The sequence below is a fragment of the Scylla paramamosain genome, chromosome 39, assembly GCF_035594125.1.
Source record: "Scylla paramamosain isolate STU-SP2022 chromosome 39, ASM3559412v1, whole genome shotgun sequence".
NCBI classification, from domain to species: domain Eukaryota; kingdom Metazoa; phylum Arthropoda; class Malacostraca; order Decapoda; family Portunidae; genus Scylla; species Scylla paramamosain.
Genome location: NC_087189.1, coordinates 14,512,382 through 14,536,885, shown reverse-complemented (window position 1 = coordinate 14,536,885; position 24,504 = coordinate 14,512,382). Strand labels below are relative to the sequence as shown.

At 40.3% G+C, this 24,504-nt stretch overlaps 1 protein-coding gene across 6 annotated transcripts; it reads right to left on the bottom strand.

Annotated features, from left to right (window-relative positions):
- LOC135092276 (cullin-1-like) lies at nt 1-24,453 on the bottom strand. Of its 6 annotated transcripts, none has more exons than XM_063990719.1 (19): nt 24,192-24,453; nt 17,169-17,332; nt 14,845-14,910; nt 14,522-14,596; nt 14,258-14,410; nt 14,039-14,116; nt 13,265-13,405; nt 11,606-11,705; nt 9,963-10,117; nt 9,070-9,263; nt 8,476-8,584; nt 7,615-7,878; nt 6,941-7,123; nt 6,433-6,582; nt 5,202-5,320; nt 4,555-4,639; nt 3,702-3,884; nt 3,013-3,183; nt 1-2,435 (listed from the first exon to the last, which is right to left on the bottom strand). In XM_063990719.1, exons 2-19 carry the CDS (start codon nt 17,325-17,327, stop codon nt 2,355-2,357), a joined length of 2,466 nt encoding a protein of 821 aa, XP_063846789.1. In that variant the 5' UTR covers nt 17,328-17,332; nt 24,192-24,453; the 3' UTR covers nt 1-2,354. The 6 variants fall into 6 exon arrangements, with proteins under 6 accessions (XP_063846789.1, XP_063846790.1, XP_063846791.1 ...); XM_063990720.1 differs by having other exon boundaries at nt 7,615-7,875; XM_063990721.1 differs by having other exon boundaries at nt 8,485-8,584.
- Between the last annotated feature and the right edge of the window lie 51 nt (nt 24,454-24,504).

Here is a 24,504-nt window from a genome sequence, read left to right as displayed (position 1 = left end):
TTTAACATCAAATAATTTATTCTATCCCATAAGCCAACAGAAAATGGTACTCTTAAAACAGTTGATACAATAGCGTAAGGATTTACATAAAAACTCTACAGTATGTACACAATGCTGCTCCCTGCCCCTCCCTGGCTGCTGCAGCCGCCCAGCGAGTGTCGTGGCGGCAGCACGCGGGTCCTAAAACAAGAGCCGCCCTGCCCGGCACTTCTCGCCGACACAACAAAGCAGCATCAACAAAAAGACAAGTATAGTGAGCTACTGACATGGTCAGCCAAGGTTTTCATGTATGTACACTTTGATCCAAAATTAAATCTCACTCTTGGTTAACAGCAGAACAGGAAATGTTTGACAGTTGGCTTCAATACCATGGTAATGATATGAGGGACAGCCACACTGGTTCATCATTATATTCCTTGGGGTTATACACTGATAAAGCTCCATACCTTCTCAAACAAAATGTTGTATGAGGTCAAACATGGATATGACTGACTACATCACAAACCTAGCATGGTGGTGGTGTGGTGGTGGTGGTGGTGAAGGTGATGAGCATGATCAAGAAGCAGTCCTGCCACCGGTGTGCTAGTGATGCACCACAACACCAAGTCGGCAAGAAACTAGTGGTGGTGACCATATCTTTATTGACGCTATTCCGCAAAGCCTCTGCTTGGCATAGGCTTTGGAATATAAGCTTGTTGGACATGAGATATCAAACAGGTACTTCAGTCAGCTGTCTCGTGGTGTCCCCCACCACTGTAGTGCAAGTGTAGGTAGATCAGTTAGTACATGCGTTGTATCTTCGGGAAAATACTTGCTAACTTAGGCAAGAATTTCTATACTGATGGCGTAAACTTACAAAGAAATAAAACAGGAGTCAATTTGAAGGTGGAACTTAGATTTTTTAATATTTAACAACAGTAGACTGGATAAAGGTAATAATAGTAAGCTTACTTATTTGATGCACCTGACACTGGCTTTTGCTCATGATAATTTTGAAAGTTTTCCCTGCAATAGTGGACACTCAGAATGTAAATCATTTATGAATTAAGTAAACATCTTCAAAAAATAGGGATTAATACCATGCACATTTGATATACACGACCAAATAAATTCTTGTAGACTATAAAAACCTGTCACTGAAATATTTACACCTGTCTTAAGGCCTGGTGTGACAAACGGGAGAGAGAGACAACACTACTCTTAAACCGCTGACAACCAAAGACACGAACAAAAGCAACTCACTCAACTCAACCCCTGGAGATTAAAACAATTGATAATCTTCCCTTTGGACTACTGGCAGACCTGGGCCACCTTAATATTCAGATCACAGCACGAGCATTTATACACTAATGTGTGTATGCAATGGGCTATACATAAATATGGAACTGCACGCTACTAAGACCCTTCAGAATCATCCACACGGTGTTGGTTGCAAAAATATTCACACGTCCTACTCTGCTGTGGGAGTCTTGGCCGGCCTCCCCTCGAGCCTCTCGGCAGACAGACGCCAACCTTAAAATGCCATTCGAGTGGATCTGTGTACTTCCCGAGCTGGGAATGAAAGACTTGATTCTTATAAAATGCTTTGATGTTAAGGAACAGGATAAAGCCTCTTACAACCAGACAGACACTGGAATACATGAGGAGAATTAAAAATAAAGAAACTATTTCATGTGGGGGGAGGGAGGACACAAATGTGATAACAATATAACTCTGATTTGCACACTACCTGAATGAGACTCTTGCTTCACACTCGCTTCCTATCAACAACACTTGAGACAGAGAGACAGACAGAGAGACAGAGAGAGAGAGAACCCAAGAACCGATCCCTGCCATGCCTGCCGCTGCACAAACAAGCACTCAGCAAGCCGGCAAAGGTGGAGAAAGATCAGAACGCAGTGGTAATATATCCACAAGCAAGCCTCAGCCTGCTTAAATAAACACACCTTCGTGGAAAAACATTATTATCATCCAATTCCAGGTGTGAAAAGAAGAAAATAAAAAAAGGTACAGTTTACGGGGGAATAAAAAGTCTCCACCATTTCATAATATTACAAGTGGACACTTCCCCCGGCATATATTTTTTTTGTATTTTTTATGTGTGAGTGAGCAGTTACAAGCATCTTAGGACCTGTGGACTTGCCTGGAACGTGCTGCCTCAACGCAAGAACAGTTACCCTTATATTCCTTGTCCCTACCCTCCCGTCCCAGCCCCCAAACCCTCCCACAGACAACCCTGGGCACGGCAAGGCCTGCAGTATACGTCACCGCACAGTCACACTCCCACACACTGTGCTCTCGGCCCGGGCTCACCGCAGTAGTCCTTGTTTCCGTACTTACAATAACTACCTTATTTATGCAAGGTAACTGTACGTGTCCTTCTGGCCGTCTATTCTTTCTAAGTATTCTTTCTCTATCAGAATGTCAATGCATCTCTGTAAAGGAAAAAAAAAATGGGGATTATTTTTGTGTTTGTGACTTGAGTACCTATGCAATGTTATTTTGTTTAATGTTCATGTTTTTCCATACAAGGTTGCATGGCTTGTATTTGCAGCAATGGAGGTACCTATGAACTAGCATTTAATTTGTGTTAATTCAAAATGATAAGAAAATTAATCATCACAAGTGAAAATATAAAGACAAAAAAATAAACCTGACAAATGTTTTAGCAGAGACAAGAAATTCAGACAAAAGAAAGACCAGACAAAGAAACTGACAAGGAGAAAATGAAACACAAACTGAAATGAAGGCAAACCGGTAAAACTGACAAACAATTTAGCACAGACAAGAACCTGAACGACAAAACAAAGAACAAGATGAAAAGACACTAGGAAAATGAATCACAAAACAGACAGGGAAACTGACAAGAAAGCAAATCACAAATAAAAACACAAGGACAGACTTACAAAACTAATGAATGAAAAAGAAAAAAATAAGAAGCTAAAAGACAAACCCGAGAAAGACACCACATACAAACAAACAAAGACAGATAGGCCAGCGAACATCACCCACCTTAATTGTCGGTACCCTGGGTTTGAATCGGGGTGTGAGTTGATTGAGCACTTCCATGAGTAGCTGTTGGTGTTTGCAGACCTTCCTCATCTTCATTATTCGCACGATGGCAGCCTGGATCAGTAGCTTGCGGTCCTCCTCTATGTGCTTGTGGGTCAGCTCTTGCTCTATCTGTGAGCCAACAAGATGAGTATGGTGAGAGGAACTGTTATTGTGGCATGGCTAAATGTTTGTCTAAAAAGTTGATTATGGAGAGAGAGAGAGAGAGAGAGAGAGTGGAATTATGACCATATCTCTGGAACCAATTAACATGAAGATGGTGAAATAACTTTCTTGCCAACTTTTTTTCTTTTGTCATGTAAGAGGGTCACAGGCCAAGGGCAACAAAAAGTGATTAAAAAAAGAAAAAAGAAAAAGCCCAATGACAGTGCCAGTCCCAAAATGAAGGTCAAAAGCATCATCCAAAATTGAAGAATAAGTGTCTTGAAACCTCCCTCCTGGAAGAGTTCAAGTCATAGGAAGGAGGAAATGCAGAAGCAGGCAGGGATCTTGATTGCTGTTCCTGATAGTTTTGCTTATGACAGCAAAGGAGTGAAGGCAGAGAGAGACAGAAACAGGAGTGAAAAATCTACTATATCAACAATAATAATAATAATAATAATAACAGCCAGCCCCAACAGGAGTCTCACCTTCATTTCTGTCTTCATTGGCACATTGATGTTGACTCGGAGCTTCTTGTTCTTGTAGCCGAGGAAGAGATTCACCCTGGAGTCGAGAGAGACATCCTCGTCGTCATCTGAGATGAGAAGCTTGCACTTCAGCAGGATTTGCACCACTTGGAGGAGGATGTCTTGGGAAATACCAGTCATCTCCTGAAACACAAGGGAAATTAATCTATGCACCTCACTGACACTCCATTCAAAACATCAGATTAATCTATGCACCTCACTGACACTCCATTCAAAACATCAAATTAATCTATGCAACTCACTGACACTCCATTCAAAAACATCATCAAATAACTCTAAGCACCTCACTGACACTCCATTCAAAACATCAAATTAATCTATGCACCTCACTGACACTCCATTCAAAAACATCATCAAATAACTCTATGCACACCATGGACATCCCATTTCAACATATCACTGGTCATTTCATCTCATCCTCAGGGAAAGTCAAACCACAGTAAATTCTACCTCCTGTGAGTGAAGAGGACCGGGTATCTTTAGCTCTATACGTGCCGTGCCTTAAATCTATGTGAAAATAAATTATATATAAAGAATTGCTCCCATATGAGGCACTCCATATTGCTTGTTCTTGGACTAAACACCTAAGGATTATTATTTTCTATACCGTCAAAACAGTCTACCAGTTTCCATGATTATTACTATTATTATTATTTTTTTTTTTTATTATTATTTTTTTCATGCATTTTTTTTAATCAAGTTAGACAGATAGCCAGACTTCTTAATCTCTCGTCTCTGTTGGCTAAGATCCTTACAATAAATAACAACAGGTACATGACACACTCCACCTCACCTGCAGATGGCTGACGCTCCAAGACACGGCGTTATTGAACTGCAGTAAGACGGCCATTTGAAAGGTTGAGGCCTGAAGCGTATACCTGCCCAAACAACAGCAGTCAGTGCCGAAGAGAGAAGCAAAATTTCTCAGGTGCGTAATATAAAGAGATAAATATTCTGGTAATTTTTTCGCTTGTGGTTCCACTTTCAAATATATCATTGTACATATATTTTTAACCTTATTGCTTACTATTATATATATTCTTTTATTTGTGACTTTGCTTTCAAAAATATCAGAACATTTTTCACTTGTACCTTTCAAAAAATACCAACACTTGCCACAAACCTTTTTTTTTTCAAATAATACAAACAAGTTTTTAATTTCCAACTGATCTTAAAAAAAAAAAAAAAACAATAGTTTCCACTTTGATCATAATCTTCCTTTTTTATCATAATTTAATTTCTTTATACCAGAATTTGAAGAGAATTACCGAACTTTCATGTTAAAAAATCTCACTTACTCTCCTACAAACAACAAAAAAATAAATAAACAAAAAAAAAAAAAAAGCAAAGAGTAACAACATTTAAAAATACAACAAATTACCGAGTTACAATGAAGTACAGAAATACATCCAGACCTTCACTGGCAGGTCACGTCCTCACCTGTTTTTGAAGCAATTGGTTACTATTTCACCCTTGGACAGATGGAAGAGCCAGTTGAGCTTGCGACCGCTGTGCTGGCCAGAGTAGAAGGAGGTGAAGCGCGACACACTCCGCTCCAGCTGTGACAGAATGATGGAGTTACAGCGATAATATTTTAGCAGAGACAAGAAATTCAGATGAAATAGACCAGACAAAGAAACTGACAAGAAAATGAATCAAACTGAAACAAAGACAAACTGGTAGAATTGACAAAGAATTCAGCACACACAAGAACCTGAATGACAAAAACAAAGAATGACAAGATGAAAATAGACAATAGAAAAATTAATCACAAAAAAAAGACAGAGAAACAGACAAGAAAATAAATCACAAATAAAAAAGTAAGGACAAACTTACAAAACTAATGAACAAAAAGATAAAAAATAAGAAGCTAAAAGACAAACCCAGGAAAGACACCACATACAAACAAACAAACAGACAGATAGACAGAATTAAAGTGCAGTGACAGACAGGAAAGAAAAGTTACAGTGAACTGGCAAGGAAAAGTTACGGTGATTTGAAGGGAGAAAATTTGTTACTAAACACAAGAAAGTTACAATAATTACAAAAAATAAAGAAATTAGTGATTGGGCAAGAAAAGTCAGTGATTTGACAACAAGAACTGTTTTAAACCATTTCTGAAACCCTTTGCCTGAAAAGCTTTACCTTAACATAGGCTTGCTAAAGTATATATATGTACGTATATTTATAGATAAGAAAAAAAACAATATATATTTTCTAATAACATAAATACTGTAGCAATAAATAAATGTTTCAAATTTTCTCACAAGTTATTTTCAAAGGCCACAGAGATTATTGGCTGTGTTCTCAAAAGTGTTTCTGCTATTAATCATGTGGAAATCTTATTAATCTATCACTAGAGCTATACAAACACCCTTAAAAACTTGTATTCCTCCTGTTAATAGTATAAAAATCTTATTAACCTGTCACTAGAAACATAAAAACACCCTTAAAGACTTGTATTCCTCCTGTTAATAGTATGAAAATCTTATTAATCTGTCACTAGAACCATAAAAACATCCTTAAAAACACGTGTTCCCCTGTAAATCATGTAGAAATCTTCTTAACCCATCACTAGAAACAAAAACATCCTTAAAAACTTCAATTAGAGCCTTTGAAAGTAGTGGAGGTGCAGCACAGAAGTATTTCAAAATATGACCCTAGTTCTCACCTCATGTGGGAGAGTAAATGTCTGGGACTGTTGGAAGGGCCATGACCCTGAAGAGAGGACCTGAATGGCAAAGTCCAGGTCAAGTGGCTCATTACCAGTGGCCAGGTGCTTCTTGAATTGGTCATTAAGATCTTTCGACACACCTATGTCCTGGAATAAAGGAAGGAAAGGTCAGCTGGGGTGGTGAGAGGTGTACAGTTTGTTGTGTGTATAGTGAGAGGTGTGAAGTGGTATGTTTCTGACAGGAAGAATAGGTTAATTATAAATAGTTCAATTCACATGTAAATTAAGTATTGAGATGTATAAAAGGTGAATTCTGAACCTTCCCTTTACAGGACCTTAATCTCTAGCTGGAGTTTTTAAATGTACTTGAAGCCACATGCATCATATACAACCCAAGAACACAAGGTAATGAGGGAAGCTGCAAGAAGCCATCAGGCCTACACGTGGCAGTCCCTGTATAAAACACAACCTGAGACCCTTGCATCTACAGGAGCTTAATCTGTACCTGGAACATTCGCTGGAGTTTAGAGGTGTACTCGAAGCCACACGCCTGCTTCAGCTTGGAGATCATGGAGGCCTCGGCGTCATCGCTGGCCGACATGTGCTGCACCAGACGCTTGGCCAACATCTTGCTGTAGAACTTCTGAAACACGTCTTTGTCCTCGATGTACTTGAAGACAATCATCACCTGTTGGGGAATGCATTAGTGGAGGTTGGAGAGGCATGACTTTTATTTTAATGCATTTAATTATTTATTTATTTATTTATTTATTTACTTATTTATTTTATTTTATTTCTTATTTATTTTTATTTATTTATTTTTTTTTTTTTTTTTTTGCTGCTGCATCTTCACCTGTTGGGTTTTGCTGACAATGCTGGGATAGATTTTCAAAGTTATGCTGGTATTTTGAGGAAACTAACTGCATTTTCATCATTTAAAAACACAAAAACAAAAAGAACAAGCAAAAATAAACCTAACAAAGCCAAACCAAACCTCAAATAAGCTAACCTTAACCAAACCAAATTTCACAAAAACAAACCAAACCTAAGCTAACCAAATAAACCTAACTCAACCCAACCAAAACCAACCTAACCCAAACCAAACCAACCTAACCCAACTAAACCCAAACCAACCTAACCAAACCAGACCAAACCCAACCCAACCTCACCAGGCCTCACCTGATTCAGTGTGTCCTCCAGCTCTGCCTCCTCAGGATTCTTGGACGACTTCTTAAGCAGTAGATCACAGTACTTGGCGAGGAGTTCCGGGGACTTGGAGGAGGAATTGGGATGCTTGGTGACACTGTTGTTGTTGATGAAGCGACCACACGCCTTGTCCAGGGCCGCCACGAAGCCAGTGTCGTTGTTGAAGGCCGTCAGCACCAGGGAGTTGTATTTGCGGTGAACCTCCAGGATTGTCTGCACGTAAATCTTGGGATCCTGCTGGAGTGTGGAGGGAGAAAGGTTGCCATTAGACACCTGAAGGGATGAATGCAGTGGTATTTGACATGATGGAAGAAAAAAAAGACAAGAAAAGAAAGGAAAGATTGTCTGCGTGTATATTCTGGGATACTATTGGAGTGTGGAGGGAGGAGGGAGGTAACCATTAAGCACCTGAAGAGAAGGATGAAGTATTGAGATGAGGGAAAAAAAAAAAAAGACAAAGAAGGAAAGGAAAGGAAAGGGTGTAATATTATGTGAGGTGAGGGAAGAAGGGAAGGAAGAAAAGAAAAAAAAAAAAGGAAGGGGTGCATGAGGGTGCAATATTATGTGAAATGGAGAAGGAAAAAAAAGACGGAAAAAGGAAGGAAAGGAAAGGAAAGGAAAAGGTACAGTATTGTGAGGTGAGGGAAGGAGAGAGGGAAGAAAAGACAAAACAAAATAAAAAGGAAGGAAAGGAAAGAAAAATGCTATAGGGAAGCTTGCTCAACACTTAAGAACAAGGAAAAAATGCAAATCTGCCTCTCCCACAATTAGGAAAGGGTTTTACACTATCCAAGTCAGGAGTGTACACACGAACGAAGCCAGAATGGGCCAGACCTCACTCACATTAATTGCAGAGTCGCCACACCGGTCAATGGCGGCAAGACCCTGGTTGGTGATGTGCTGCTCCAGAAGAGTCCGTAGCTCACGCAGGCCGTCTGGTATCCTGGGAAGCATTGGCTGGGATTACATACAACTCAATGATGAAGATTATTGGTTAGCTCGACTCTCAGCTCAACACACAGACTCAATGATATCCCAGTGTGGTTTTGCTCTCACACACACACACACACACACACACACGACTCAATGATCTCCAGCTGTTCTGCTCATACATGACTCAATAACAAAATGTTCAAGTCATATACATGATTTATTTTGAAGGCAGATAAAAGTTAATGAGCAAATAATCAAAGAATGTATCCTAGACAAAGTTAATGAAAAGAACAATTGAATATATCACAGCAAATCACTCAAGAAACACCAAAACACACACACACACACACACACACACACAAAAAAAAAAAATAAATAAATAAAAAATTAGCACTCTATCCATCAAATCCAACACACATTTACATCCAATTCACCATCAAATCATAACAAATCACTAAAGAAATACAAAACACACACACACACACACACACACACCTGGAGACAAGCTGGTACATTCTGGCCAGGTCCTCATTCTTGTCATCATTAAGTAGGTGCTGGAACTCATTGTGGAAGATCTCAAGGTGTTTCTCAATCAACACCTTCTCGCAGGTCTTCCCCAGCTTCTCCAGCGTGGTCTCATGGAGGTAGACCTGCACCCTTCTCTGCTCCTCCAGCAAACGTGTCTCCGCCTGGTGTGGAGGGGCAAAGGAAAAGTCAGGGTGATGTGACGGAGAAGCTTGAGTTTATAGTTAAGAGAGCTGTAGGTGAGAGGTATAGGTTGAGGAAGGTGTGGATTTTAACGGTGTAGATTTTAGAAAGGTGTAGGTTAAGAGGTGCAGGTTTTAGAAGAGTAGGTTAAGAGAGGTGAGTTATGAGAGGCGCTGATTAGGTAGGTTTTAGAGGCGGAGATTAAGAGAGGCGGAGATTAAGAGAGGTGTAAGTTAGATGATCCGATAGAGGTCATTCAGAGGTAGAGGGGACATAATAAGGGTGACGTAAGCAAAACTCAGGATCAGTTACTCCAGCCGGCTACCACTATCTGAGAACCATTCCTACCAGCACCTCCCATAAAATTTTCTAACCTTTTGAAGCTTCCTGTTGACTCAGCACTAACAACCTGATTAGAGTCTATGCTATTCCAACATATTCAGGAACACTTTGCTCTAACACAACAAGTATTTTCAAAGGCCATAGAGATGATAAGCCAGGTTCTCAAGGGTGTTTCTCCTTTTAATACCATAGAAATCTTGTTAACTTGTCACTAGAATTGAATAAACACCCTTGAAAATCAGCATAACCTTAACTGGAGCCTTTTGATTGTAGTGGAGGTGCAGCCAGTAATATTTCATAATGCATCCTAAACCTTATCCTCTTTCCTCCCACTGTACCTTCTTCATGTATTCCGTGACAGGGTTATTTCTGAGGAACTCGGTGCTCTCCCTGGTGTAGAAGCGTTCCGTGTCCTCCAGGAAAGTGTTCTCGAAGGATTCCCGGTACACAGACAGGTTCTGGCCCCTTGCACTTGGCTCGTCCTCATTCAGACCTGTATGTAGAGGGAGCCAGTGTGAGGTGGTGGTCTCTCGGCTGTCAGTGTTTAGGTTAGTGAGGAGAAAAGGTGCTGTTTGGATTATTAATGTAGTGTTTAGTGTACAGAACAGATGTTAATGAGCAGAATAGGTGTTGTTTTGATTATTTATGTAGTGTTTAATCTAAAGAGATGTTGATGGTAGGAAAAGTGTTGTTTTGATAATGTAGTTTTTAATTTGTAGAGCAGATGTTAATGAATGGGAAAGATGTTTTGATTATTAATGAGTTTAATGTGTGGAAAAGGATGTTTTTTCTTCATCAGTGGACTAGTTAATGAACAGAAAGGGATGTTAGTAAACAGAAAGGGATGTTATTCTGCTGTCCAAGGCAACTCACTCAGTCCACATAGCAGTCACCAGTCAGAGGATTAACATCAATAATGAAGGAAGTCTGCTCTGATGCTCCACTCATCAATTCAGATTAGTCACCAGTCAAAGTCAAGGGATTAATATAAGTAATGAAAGCAGGCAGCTCCTAATAGAGGTGATAGAGTCTGGCATGGAGGCATACATTCTTCACTCTTTCTCTCAATCTAAACCTTCCAAACGTTGGTTTAACACAGCCTGTTCTCGTGCTATACATGATAGAGAGGTGGCCCACTAAAGGTACTTGAGACTTCCATCGTCTTAATCTCAGGCACTTCTGCCCAGAATCATGCCAAGTCTGTTCTCCGACTAGGTAAAAACTACTTCATTAGTAGAAATTGTCAAAATCTTTCAAGATCTAACTCCCCTCATGACTTCTGGCACCAAGCCAAAAACATCTCCAATAACTTTGCTTCTTCATCTTTCACTATGTACAAGGGCCTTATCCATCCATGTATGGAGTATGCTTCACATGTAAGGAGGGTTCCACTCAAACTGCTCTTTTAGACAGGGTGGAATCAAAAACTTTTCATCTTATCAACTCCTCCCCTCTGGCTGACTGTCTTCAGCCTCTCTCTCATCGCCACAATGTTGCATCTCTTGCTATCTTCTACCACTGTTTTCACGCTCATTGCTCTTCTGATCTTGCTAACTGCATGCCTCCTCTTCTCCCACAGCCTTGCTGCACAAGACTTATTTCTCTCACCCTTATTCTGTCCACCTTTCTAATGCAAGAGTTAACCAGTATTCTCAGTCATTCACCCCTTTCTCTGGTAAACTCTGGATCTCCCTGTCTGCTTCTGTATTTCCTTCCTATGACTTGAGTTTCTTACAAAAGGGAGGTTTCAAGACACTTATCCTTTAATTTCTGATGACTGCTTTTGATACTGTTTGGGGACCAGTACTTCAGTGGGCCTTTTTTTCTTATAATTTTGTTGCCCTTGGCCGATGCCTCTCCTACATCAAAAAATATAAAAAAAAATAATAAAAAAAAGGCCCCAAACTCACCCTGTCCCACACAGCAGCTCAGACTAACCACCAGTCTACAGATTAACGTAAGGATGTCAGTCTGCTCTCACCCAGCTCCACGTAGCAGTTCATGACGCCGGAGACAAGCCGCGTGTTGATGGTCTCTCCATTCCTCTCCCTCTCGATCAGCTTCAATACTGCGTTGGTCACCTGCCGGGCACAAATCCACTTAAATGATGGACTAGGTAATACATGCACCTGTACTAAGAAACACTCTCTCAACACAACTATTTTCAGAAGCCAAAGAGATAATTAGGTAAGTTCTCAAGAGTGTTGCTCCTGTTAGTGATGTAGAAGACAGTGCAACTTCAACTAGAGCCTTTTAAAAGTAGTGAGATGCAAGCAGGAGTGTTTCAGAGTATGGTACATTGAGTCTTAATAATTATACTGGTGCAATGGCAATGTGGTGATGGTTAATTGATGGTGTTTTTATGCCTTGTAATCAATGAGCGTGTTTTATTATCATGGCAAAATATGAAATGAGAAACAAGTCTTGTCACTTTTCCAACCAAAGAAAAATTGATAAATATTGATTCCCAAAATATATATGAATAACTTTTGATTGAGGAGAAAGATGAGATAAATATTAAAATACTGTGAGAGAGAGAGAGAGAGAGAGAGAGAGAGAGAGAGAGAGAGAGAGAGAGAGAGAGAGAGAGAGAGAGAGAGAGAGAGAGAGAGAGAGAGAGAGAGAGAGAGAGAGAGAGAGAGAGAGAGAGAGAGAAGTAAATCCTGCAGAGAAACATAAGATAACAATACGTTTTGAGCAAATACCAGTAACTTTTGGTATGCAAGGAAATAAATAAGATAAGCATGAGGACCTGGAGACACTGAAGCAACTTAAGAGAACCAAGAGAAAAATGAATCAAATATTTAAAGCAACTTATGAGAAACCAAAGGAAAGCAAGTCAAGCATTAAATCTTATCAGCTCAAAGGTTCATGGAGAGAGAAACATTCTGTAGAAGTACAAGACAAAAAACTACAATAAACCATTGAGTCTTTTCACTTTAACCCTTTCAATGCAGTACATAACAATTCATAATACTAAAAACACTGTACAGAATCTCTACTATTACAAGAAAGAAAAAGGGAGTTAAATTAATAGATCTACTGGTTTATGGCAAGCATCATGAATGGAGGTGGCTGTGGAAGGTGAAGCAATTTTTCAGATTGGTAAGGATAAAGGGAGGATGCATCAAATAGCAGTGAGTGTTATTGGTTCTGTGAAAAAAAAAAGATGAATATTCTGTTGAGGCACAAAGGATAATAAAATGGTGAATAAGCTTAATGGTTCTGGTGAAAAAGGGTGAATATTCTGTTGAGGTACAAGAGAAAAGAAATAAAACACTGAATAAGCTTAATGGATATGATAAAAAAAAAAAAGTGAATATTTTGTTGAGGTATAAGAGAAAACATAATAAAATACCGAATAAGCTTAATAGTTCTGGTGAAGACAGGGGAGTACACCAGAGATACATGAGAAAATACAAACATTCTCATCACAACTACTTTCAAAGGCTACACAGATGACCAGCCAGGGTCTCAGGAGTGTTTTTCCTATCAGTAATATAGAAACCTTGTCAATCTGTCACAAGAGACACAAAAACACCCTTAGAAACCCATGTAACCTTGAGCTCAGGTGAAGGGAGAGCATTGTGTAAAGGTGAGGAGGTGGAACAGAATGTTGTACAGGTGAGGAAGGGCTTACCTGCTTGTTGAGTGGCTGGAAGAGGTGGTCCCTCCAGGTGACAAGAGCCAGCTGGTAGATCTCATAGATGCCTTTGTGCCCCTCATCACACTCCCTCTTCACCCAGTGTCGGTTCAAGTAGGCACACACTCCGTTCAACACCTGGGGCAGCGGACCAATCAACACAGGTAACACACAGATAGGTAGATAGATAGTTTTGTTGCCCAGTCATGAGTTACATGTTACCTTAACATAAACACAAGGACACTGGATCTTGCACTACAGACACCCACCACTTCCTCCCTGCCCTGCTTCCCACGCCACATTGGAAGATGTAAGGTGACAAAAGATACTTGTAGAAATCTTTTTTTTTTTTTTATGACTTTTTAGGTGGAATCTGAAAGCACCATCATTTTCAGGAGTGTTTTGTGTCCCAGAGCACTTTATAAAGGCTGGATGTAAGGATTATAAGTGATGTATAAGCCATAAAATTTGATCCCTTAACTTACTCACTATAATTACTTAGTTATTTACCCTATCAAGGTTAAAAATTTTGATATATTTTAACAAACATGGCTTCATCTGTGGATCTAAACAAAATTTGCCTTGCTTATGTAATTGTTGAGCTAAGTGAAGAATTATTAGTATTTCTTAAAGGAGGCTGAATTTTGCACAGACTCAATGAGCCAATGGGGACCAGACCAACACTGCCAAGCTAACACAGATCTCACTGACATTCTTTCTCTGACAGACTGTAGTACACACATCTCACAGGCAGGGCAGTACAACACTCACCTTACTGGAAAACTGGTACTCTTCCCACTGTCTGGTATAGAATCTGAGGACCTCTTCATCCATCAGGTCCACACCATCCTGTAAAGTAAAGGACCTCTTGGTAAGCCACAAGTGACTCAAGCAACACCAAGTAACAAAAAACAAGCTGTAGTCACTCAGCTGATACATAAAGACAAGGTGGCTATGTGGCCGGTGCAAGGCAAAGGGTCTCTTACTCACCTTCATAAGCGTAAGAAGGTAGGTCTTGAGGAAGTCTTTTAAGCGTTTATAGAGTTCCAGCCCCACAAACTGCGCTCCGCTGCCTGCTGCTGTGCTCTTCTTGGCCCGGGGTCCCCCACCGCTGCTCCCCGCCTTGGTGGACTGCTGGTGGACCTGTGCACCCACACGTCACATCACACAATAAACAACACAGTGGGAAGAGGTCTCAGCAACACAATCACAAATAAAGTCAACAAACGTGAGCACTGCAGGTGTGGCACGTACCGAGGTGCAGTAGTTGTACACGTGCGTGTAGAGCTGCATGTAGCGCGGCCGCGACATCTCCTGGCTGTTGTACACCTGTCAACACAAGGAGTGTGAGGACCGGCAGGGGAGCACCCAGCTGCCTTGGGACGGGAAGCCTCCACTGGGAGGAGTGAGTGGCTGTGAGCTGCCTCACAGGACGAGTCAAGTACTCATTCCATCTCTTAACCACCAAGCAAATATTCAATATAGAGAGAACCCAGGTTAGAGCGAATGGCATCTGGTAAATCTCTTGTGAGTAATATGTAAGCAGCAGTGAATGTGAAAATACAGGGGCATTGTACCTCTTTATAAGAGCCTGTGACTTTCCGCGATCGCGGGAAATGGACGGAATTCGCTGAATAGCAAATCTGAAATGAATTTAATAAAATGAAGTGGAATTTCCCCACTTGGTCCCTCTAAGTATTGCAAGAAATCTGACAGAAAACAGACAAGTGGACACCTCTGAGCAGCAGCAGCAGCAGCAGCAGCATTGCAAGGACAGCACACACGGCTGTGAGTGAGTACTGCCTCCACCACTGAACAGCCAATCAAGTGTACCAAGAAATATTTAGCATCAGCCACAACAAAATGTTGTGACTGTTTGAGCACCTTGTGAGTGTCAATGCTTCTGTGACGCAGCCACAGTGTCCACAGTGTCCACCAGCCTCCCGGGCCAGCCGCCCTGTGTCCTGCAGCGCACAGGGCACAGCCACCTCAGGCCTGGTGACGCCCCACACTACACACCTTGCCAGCCACCCGCTGCAACCACGGCACCTCTGCTCTGCCCTGCTCTATTCTGCTCTACTCTACTCTGAGCTGCTCTGCTCTGCGCTGCTCTACTCCACAGAGGTGCCTCATGGCAGCAACCCTTGGCCTGTGCAGGACACAGGACACACAGAGGCCTGGCCTTGCTCAGCCATCAGGGAACACTGCAGTCCATGAACATCATTTGTGAACTGTTACTTGTTACTTGTGGCTTCTGGCAAAGTGGAGGTGAGGCTCAATGATCTAGTCTAGTATCATCCACACTCCCCACCAGAAGGTGTTGGCGTGTGTGACAATATGTTCATTTCAATACCTAGCACACCAACACACCCACTACAACACATAACACTAACCACTTCCCTATCATGGACATGAAAACAAATAACAGAAAAAAATATATCATAAAAAATAAACTAAAATAAACATAAGCAAGTAAATAACAAAACACAAAAATTAGTGTCCACAAAGGCAGCAAAAATAAATAAATTAATTAATTAAAAACCCCACAGTGTTCTCACTACCCGCCACCACCAACAACACACTCTGGCGTTGCTATCAAAGGCTAACAGTGACGGCATCCTGGCAAGGAAGTAAATAGAAATGAAAGAGAATAACTGGTGAAGTCAATACCTATAGTTTGTCTGTCTAGTCTATTTTCTTTACTTTTTTCCTCTTACATGTTAAGAAGTCATTAAGGGTACATTAAAATAAATATATAATACAAAACCACACCCAATACACCTCTCCCAAAAAAGATACAGGAGAAAAATCAAAATAAAAAAAGGCTGGTCTGTCAAGTTTTATCATCTTGAAACTCCTCTTCTAAAACAGGTTAAGTCATAGAGAGGAAGCAAAACAAACAGGTGTGGGGTGACAGATTACGACTCTAGAGAGGGAGCAAACCAAATAAGTGTGGGGTGAAAGATTAAGACTAGAAAGGAAGCAAATCAGACAGGTGTGGGGGGTGATGGATTAAGACTCTAGAGAGGGAGCAAAACAAACAGGTGTGGGGTGAAAGATTGACTCTAGAGAGGAAGCAAAACAAACAGGTGTGGGGTGAAAGATTAAGACTCTAGAGAGGGAGCAAAACAAACAGGTGTGGGGTGACAGATTGAGACTTTATCAAAGAAGGTACTGGAGTACTAGAGGGGGCCATGACAGGAAGGAAGACAAGAGATGATAGTAATAATGATAATGACTGAGAGACAAGGAAGTAGAACAAATCAGTGAAAAAATAAGTCAAATAGAAAGTAAATGCAAATATGAAGAAAAATGTTAACTTTCTAATAAGTAAGGAAGTAAATGAAAAAATAATTGGAAAATAAGAGATGGCAATACTGATGATGATATACTAAATGACAAGGAATTATATAAGTGGGAAAAAAAACATAAAAAATAAAATAGAAAGAAAATACAAATGAAAAAAGTCAATAATGCTGGAAATGACTACAATATTCTCATAGACAAGAAAGTAAACAAAAAGTGAAGTAAAAGTAAAAAAAACAAACACCAGAAAACCTTCACCAAAATAACAAAAAAAAAGTAAAAAACAAACAGACAAACAAACATCTCACAGCCTTCACCAACAAAACACACACACAAAAAAATGAGGTAAGAAAAGTAGAAAAACAAAACAAAAACCCAAACCAAACACTCTAAGATACAGAAATAAGCAAAAAAAAAATAAATAAATAAATAAAATAAATAAATAAGTAAAAAAATAAACTAAAGGAAAGGAAAGGAAGTAAAAAAAAAAAAAATTTAACAAACACCCTAAGATAAGAATCTTCCCCAATGTATCTATCCCACACACACACACACACACACACACACACACACACACACACACACACACACTCACCTGCTCAATGCCTTGCCTCAGGTCACCCCATATTTGGTCAAGGTCGATCTGCTTGAGGCCATGAGGGTTGCTGCTGGAACTGTTGGTGTTGGCACTAGAGCCCCCCCCACTGCTGCCCCCACCACCCCCACCCCCAACACCACCACGCTGCCCTGACATCCTTCCTGAAACAAACACAAACACAAACACACATTAACAGACTGCACAGGCTACACACCCTTCACGCAAGACGCACACACACAAACACACTCAGGGCTGTATTCCGAAACACTTCTGCACCACACCTCCACTACATTCAAAAGGCTCCAGTTGAAGTGACACAGGTTTTTAAGGATGTTTTTACAGTTATAGTGGGACAATGGATGAGAATTCTACATCAGATGGGATAGACACTCTTGGGAACTTGGCTAGTCATCTCTGTGGCCTTTCAAAATAGCTGTGGTGAGAGAGCGAAGTGTTTCTGAATGTGAGCTTTACTATTCCACTAAATACTTATAATAATTCCATGGGGACCTTACTGTTTCGCTAAATACTTATAATAATTCCTGAAGTAAACTCTGCACATAAACAATCAATAGAGAGATGTTTAAATTATGTTCTGCAAGCATTTATATTCCCTTTCATCATAGTAACATCAATTAACTTAAATGTTTAGGTTTAGTTAGGTTAATTGTAACAGAATCATCAATTAATTTGAATGTTTAGGTTAAGTTAGGTTAAGGAAGCATAAATATTCCCTTTAATCATAACAGAAATGGTAATTAATGTAGATACTTGGATCAGGTTATATCAAGGAAGCTTTTATCACCTCCTATCACAACACAAACAACACTGAAAATAGAGGTGCTTACTTACCATGAACCAAACAACAAAAACAACAGTGAAAATATACATGTCCACTTACCATGAACCAAACTGTAAACAAACTGACAATTGAGGTGTTTAACTTATGAAAAAATAAATAAATAAATAAAATAAAAAATTGAAAATATACATGTTGACTTACCATGAACCAAACTGTAAACAAACCGAAAACTGAGATGTTTACTCACAAACCAAACCATAAACAAACGTCCTACCATTTGAAAACACAGGAGAGACACTTCAAATATCCACTTCTTCAAATTTTAAGTTTTATCCAAGGCTGATTCATGGTGGCAGAGAGAGAGAGAGAGAGAGAGAGAGAGAGAGAGAGAGAGAGAGAGAGAGAGAGAGAGAGAGAGAGAGAGAGAGAGAGAGAGAGAGAGAGAGAGAGAGAGAGAGAGAGAAACAATGTCAAATCAGACTCTCCTTTTTTAAAACACCCTTTAAAAGTAATGTTATGGAGGCAAACATTTCACTGTCAAATCAGAACCACCTTTTTGAAACACCCTGTACTGTGTTATGAAGACTTTTCACTCCCATAACAAGAACATCAAGAAATTTACCTGAAACACCAAAAAAATTTCCTCTCACCACCACTGTCACCACCACAAAACAACATGAAAATATTTACTGGGAATATGAAATAAATAAGTGTTTTCACCACCACCATCACCACCACATCACACAAACATCACCATTATAAAAAAAATATATATAAACAAATAAAGCACTTTCACCTTACCACCACCATCACATAAAAAAAAACATTATAAAAAAAATTCAGATAAAGCATTTTCACCAGCACCACCACCACCACCACAACAACAAGAGCAGCAACAAAAACAAGATCCAAACAAACAAACACTGATAAGGAATGAAAACCTCACTGAGAGATAAGACATGACTTGATTAATGACCAATAATGAGATAGAGGTGAGGTGATACAATGCTACATGTCAAGAGTCACCACAACACACACACACACACACACACTGACCTATTTATCCAGCCAGGTAGGTCAATTACCATAATAGCCTCCCAGGTGTGAATTTGGAGCAGGGAAGGAATGGAAATGCAGGGAAAGGGAAGTGGAAATGCAAGAAAAGGGAAGGAGGTCAAAGTAAAAAAAAATCAATCAATCAATCAATAGATAAATAAAGTTAAGTGATGTAAAGGAAGAAGGAAAGGAAGAAAGATATTAAAGTAAAGGGAATGAAAGAAGGAAATTAAGAAAAAAACAACAGAAAAGGAGATAAAGGGAAAAATAAGGAAGGAAAATATTAAAAGAAGTGAAGGAAATGAACTAAAAAAATAAGGAAAAGAAGAGTAGAAAAATATGGGAAGAAATGAAAAAATGAAAGAAAATGAAATGAAATGAAATAACAGAGAAAAGCTATACCAAAGGAAGATGAGGAAAAGAAAAAGCTAAATAAATAAAAATAAAAGGAGGGGGAAATTGAAATGAAGGAAATAATTCAGAATTAACACATTTATTATGTTTAGGTGAATGTTAAGAAAAGATGAAGATAAAAAGAAGTTATGTCAAGGATGAAGAAGTTATGTCAAGGATGAGAGAGAGAGAGAGAGAGAGAGAGAGAGAGAGAGAGAGAGAGAGAGAGAGAGAGAGAGAGAGAGAGAGAGAGAGAGAGAGAGAGAGAGAGAGAGAGAGAGAGAGAGAGAGAGAGAAAATGAAAGATGAAAGAAAAAGAAAGAAATTTAAATGAAGCAAAAAAAAATAGTATACATTTATCATCTGTTTTGGTGAGCAATGTGAGTCACCAGGACCTCTGCATGGCTGGCTGGCTGGCTGGCTGATCCCTCCAGCCAGCCAGCCAGCACTGAGGTCCCACACTTTCACCACACAAAGCACAGCAATTCACCGTGACCACCACACCACCACACACGGCTCACTACATGATCCCTACACCGTAATGAAGTGTTGTAACTGCACCATACTTATTCCAACACTATGATTTGCACCATAACCAGAAAATGATGACACAAACACCACAACCAAGCACACTACCACACTGCATCGCCATATTCTGAAACACTTCCACGCCACACCTCCAAAGGCTCTAGCTGAAGTGACACAGGTTTTTAAGGGTGTTTTTAAGGTTGTAGTGGCAGATTAACAAGATTTCTACAGTATTCTTTGCTCTTTTCCTTGAGGCAATAATGCTTATTTTTCAACTAAGAATAGGAATCCGTTCAGTTTTCTTTTATCAATTTATATCTTCAAGCCACTAATGTTGTACTGTTCAGCTCTATCCTTTTGTACATAAGGGTAATATTTCTAACACAAGACTATCAATAGCAAACACACTACTATTATGTAAACAAGCCAAAGAATGAAACATAGTGAAAAACAGTGCTTTCTACACACAAGTTAAACTCTCACACATATGTACTAAGAATGGGATATGTAGAGTGTGTGTGTGTGTGTGTGTGTGTGTGTGTGTGTGTGTGTGTGTGTGTGTGTGTGTGTGTGTGTGTGTGTGTGTGTGTGTGTGTGTATCTCTAGTCCAGCTTTTCTTTCCTCTGTTATCTGAGTACACACGATACACATTGGTGTAAATAAAACGAACTTCAAGTGTGTGTGTGTGTGTGTGTGTGTGTGTGTGTGTGTGTGTGTGTGTGTGTGTGTGTGTGTGTGTGTGTGTGTGTGACCAACCAGCACACTACACGTCACAGGTTGAGCATCACCAGAACCAACACACACACACACACACACACACACACACACACACACACACACACACACACACACACACACACACATCTTTTAACCCTCCAGCAACTTTCCATTCATCTCAATCTCATGAGGACACTTGTAGCTGGTGACCTTTGATGACGAACATGGCAACAGGAATATGTAAGAGTAACTGGGAATATTCAGGTCACTTTAATATATACTTTCACGATCAGCAATGTGTATCTTTTGGTTCATGTAGCAGAGAGGTTGACTGACTGAAGGTTAGGTTAGGTTAGGTTAGGTTAAGTTAAGTTAGGTTGGGTTGGGTTGGGTTGGGTTGGGTTAGGTTAAGTTAGGTTGGGTTGGGTTGGGTTAGGTTAGGTCAGGTTTGGTTAGGTTAGGTTAATGAGTTTTTGGTTACAAGAATGAGGTCATATTGCTAAGAAACAACAACGACCTTTCAACTTTTCAATCTAATACAGCTTTCCTTTTTTCCACAATTTTTCAAGACTTCTGTAGCTAAAATCACAACCTTCACTCAAGCTAAAACTCCTCTTCCCTGTCCCTCCCTGAACCATCACACCATCACACCCTTCACTCAACCTAACACTCTTACCTATTCCCTCCCGTGACCCATCACCATCACAATCCTCAAGCTAACACTCCCTTCCCATTTTGACCCATCACCATCATTCAACCCTTCACTCAAGCTAAATCTCCCTTCCCATTCAAGCTTATCTAACAGCAAAATTACCCTTCCCTTCTTCAGATAACACAAGGCTAACACTCACCTATTAAACCTTGGATATATTCACCTTCAGATACGACAATGCTTAAATTCCCTCACACAAAATCTACTTGCAATATCTGAGTCTCTAATCCTTCCTTCACATGTTGGGTTTCCTTGCTTCCTGTTGCTGCTCCCTTACTTAACCAACAAGCACAGGAGGGAGAGGGAGAGAGATATACATAGACACACACATATAAGAGGTCTGGCACAGTTAACACATGATACGAGCCACATGATCGTTTCACTGTTGTGGTTGTTTTCTTATTAATATTCAGAATGCTGTAAAGAGAAAGAAATTACTGCTTTGATACGATAAAAAAGGAAGGAACACATGACATACAGCACATAACCCCTTCACTGCTGGAGTCGTTTTCTTATTAACATTCAGAACATTGTAAAAAAGAACAAAATTTTAGTTCATAACAAAGAGAGAGAGAGAGAGAGAGAGAGAGAGAGAGAGAGAGAGAGAGAGAGAGAGAGAGAGAGAGAGAGAGAGAGAGAGAGAGAGAGAGAGAGAGAGAGAGAGAGAGAGAGAGAGAGAGAGCTGATGGTTAATCTTATATTTCTTTTATAAGTGTTTAAAATGTTGAAGGGGAATTATGAGGGAAAACTGTGAAGGATTTAAAGGGTTGATCCCAGAGAGAAGTGAGAAATGGTGACAAAATTACTAACACACTGATCATGTTTAAAGATGAAGAAACATGGGAATGGGAAGGAAAAACTGCCCAGGGGAGTGTGTGTGTCTACCTGAGGGCATTTTCTGTGGGGTGTAGTTGTTTGTGGTGTGTGTGCCATGCTTCAGGCTGCTCCAGTGTTCTTGTAGGAGTCTAATGGGTCATTGTGGGTGAGAAGATGGAAAGCTGTCTATGTAGAGCATCACATCCTGTTTAATGGAGTCTGTTCAGCTGTAAAGAAGGACTGGTCTGTGTCTTGTGTGTTTGTCTTGCCGTTCGAAGGTCTGCATCAACTGTAACTTCCTTTGTCATTTTGTCCTGGCGTGTGTTAGTCTGTGAGAAAGAGGTCTACTGAACAGACTGTGGCTGGAGGGCCCCCAGTGCCAGCGGGGTGTGTGGAGGGTCTGTGCGAAGATGTACTTGTTGTCAACGAGTGTTTGGTATAGCTGGCGTCTGTCTGTGCCCTCTTGTCTCTCTCATCTCCCACTTTATCAGATCTTCTCTATCATAGCACATCCATATTCTTCATGATTATATAAATTGCTATCAAGTCTTCTCTTTTTTCAAGGGTGTCGGAGGGGGGGCACAACGCTCCAGTCAGTGTCGGGGAGGTTAGCATCACCTGTGACCCAAATATGCTTGTCTGTAGTGGATGAATGTGAAGGCTGTGTTAAGAGCTCTGTGCTGGAAGCTGTCTGTGGAAAGCTGTGAGAAGTGATCGACAGTTAGAAAATGTAACTAGATTCAGATGATTTCAGTCTGTGTCGAGGGCAGGCCACGCTTAATGAATGAGTCTGGTCTGACGGCGATGAGGTCAATTCACTGGTTGTTGCTTATTATTGATGACGTCATCTGACACTCACAAAGCCTCCATGTTAATAAGTACTTCACAACTGTCCTTGAACATTTACAATAATACAAACATTCTCTCTCTCTCTCACACTCTCTCTCTCTCTTTCACACACACACACCACACACACACACAAAGCACACAACACTTACACACAAATAGATACCACTTTTAAATACATAACCCACAACAGCATTACATACATCACAAAGCACAAGTCCTTCATATCATACACTGGTGAATAAAAATATATCAACCATTTCACAACTTTCAGATCAATTTCCCACAATTCCCATCACACCCTGAATAACAAAAAAAAAAAAAAAAACACACACAAATACCTTAATATCCACTTCCAATCTTAATTAGGGGTTCAAAAGTCCCTAGGGAGAAACACGAGGCCCTTAAGAACTGACCCTGAGATGCGACCTAAGTGAAACACAGAAGGAAGTTGAAGGAAAGTTACCTGTCACATCCCACAGGTGTCCCCAGGTACTGAATCCACGTAGAAACTGGGCGCAGGTACAGGTGGACTAATTACAGGGTGAGTATTAAGGGTTAGGGAGAGTAGGTGGACAGGTAAAGGTAATTAGAGAAATATTATCACTTTTCACGTCAATATTTGGAACAAGGACGAAAGGAAATTGAGGTAAAAAGGAAGAAAGTAACCGAAACAATGGGGAAAGCGAAAGGAGAATATGGAAAATGAAGGAAAGGAGGGAAGCGAAGGTGAGAAGGAAGTAAAACCAAGGAAGGAAGAGGAAATGAAGGACACGGAGAGGAAGGAAGGAAAACTTAAGTAAAAAGACTTGAAAAGAAAGATGGGAATAAGGAAAAGGGAAGGAGAGGAGACAGAGAAGAGGGAAGATCGCTGGAAGAAATAACACGGAAGGAATGAGAAATAAAGGAGGAAGGAAGGAAGGAAACAAACTGAAACGATGGGAAAAGAAAAACGAGTGAAGATGAGGGAAAACAAAACAAATCAAAACAAAAACGTAGCAACAAGGAAGTGAAAGAAAAAAAAATAATAATATACGAAAAATCTAAACTGTAAATTAATTAACCTGAAAACCCTAACTCAACTTCACGTAACGCAACACTAACCCACAGAAGCTCTAATATAGAGACACAGCAGCCCAGGAACACTCACCCCCGTAGTGTTGCTAGTGGCGGCGTGATTCCCCACAACACAGCAACACAAGCAACACAGCAGCACTCGAACACTTCAGCACCTCAGCTTGCAGTCTTGAGGGCCTTATGTTGCTTGTTTTGCCCCGCTAGTACTGCTCTCCCTCCACGCTGGCGCCTCCCTCACGCCCTAGCTTCATTCCGCGCCTCTCATGACAATTTCCAAGCAAAATATTAGTGACACAGCCTTTTCTCTGTGAGCATGGAGGCCCAACACAGGGAGTGGGGACACCAGGAAATTACAGCCACTCCTCTGTTTTTTATTCGTACCTTCT

Bases quoted from the DNA above. Each gene is read 5' to 3' on its own strand.
- LOC135092276 (XM_063990719.1), bottom strand. From the start codon at position 17,327: ATGTCAGGGCAGCGTGGTGGTGTTGGGGGTGGGGGTGGTGGGGGCAGC. The intron at 6,583-6,940 runs GTACAGATTAAG...CCTTTATTCCAG, and splicing joins AACTCCAGCGAATGTTCCAG to GACATAGGTGTGTCGAAAGA. The intron at 3,184-3,701 runs GTGAGACTCCTG...GTTGGCTCACAG, and splicing joins CAATGAAGACAGAAATGAAG to ATAGAGCAAGAGCTGACCCA.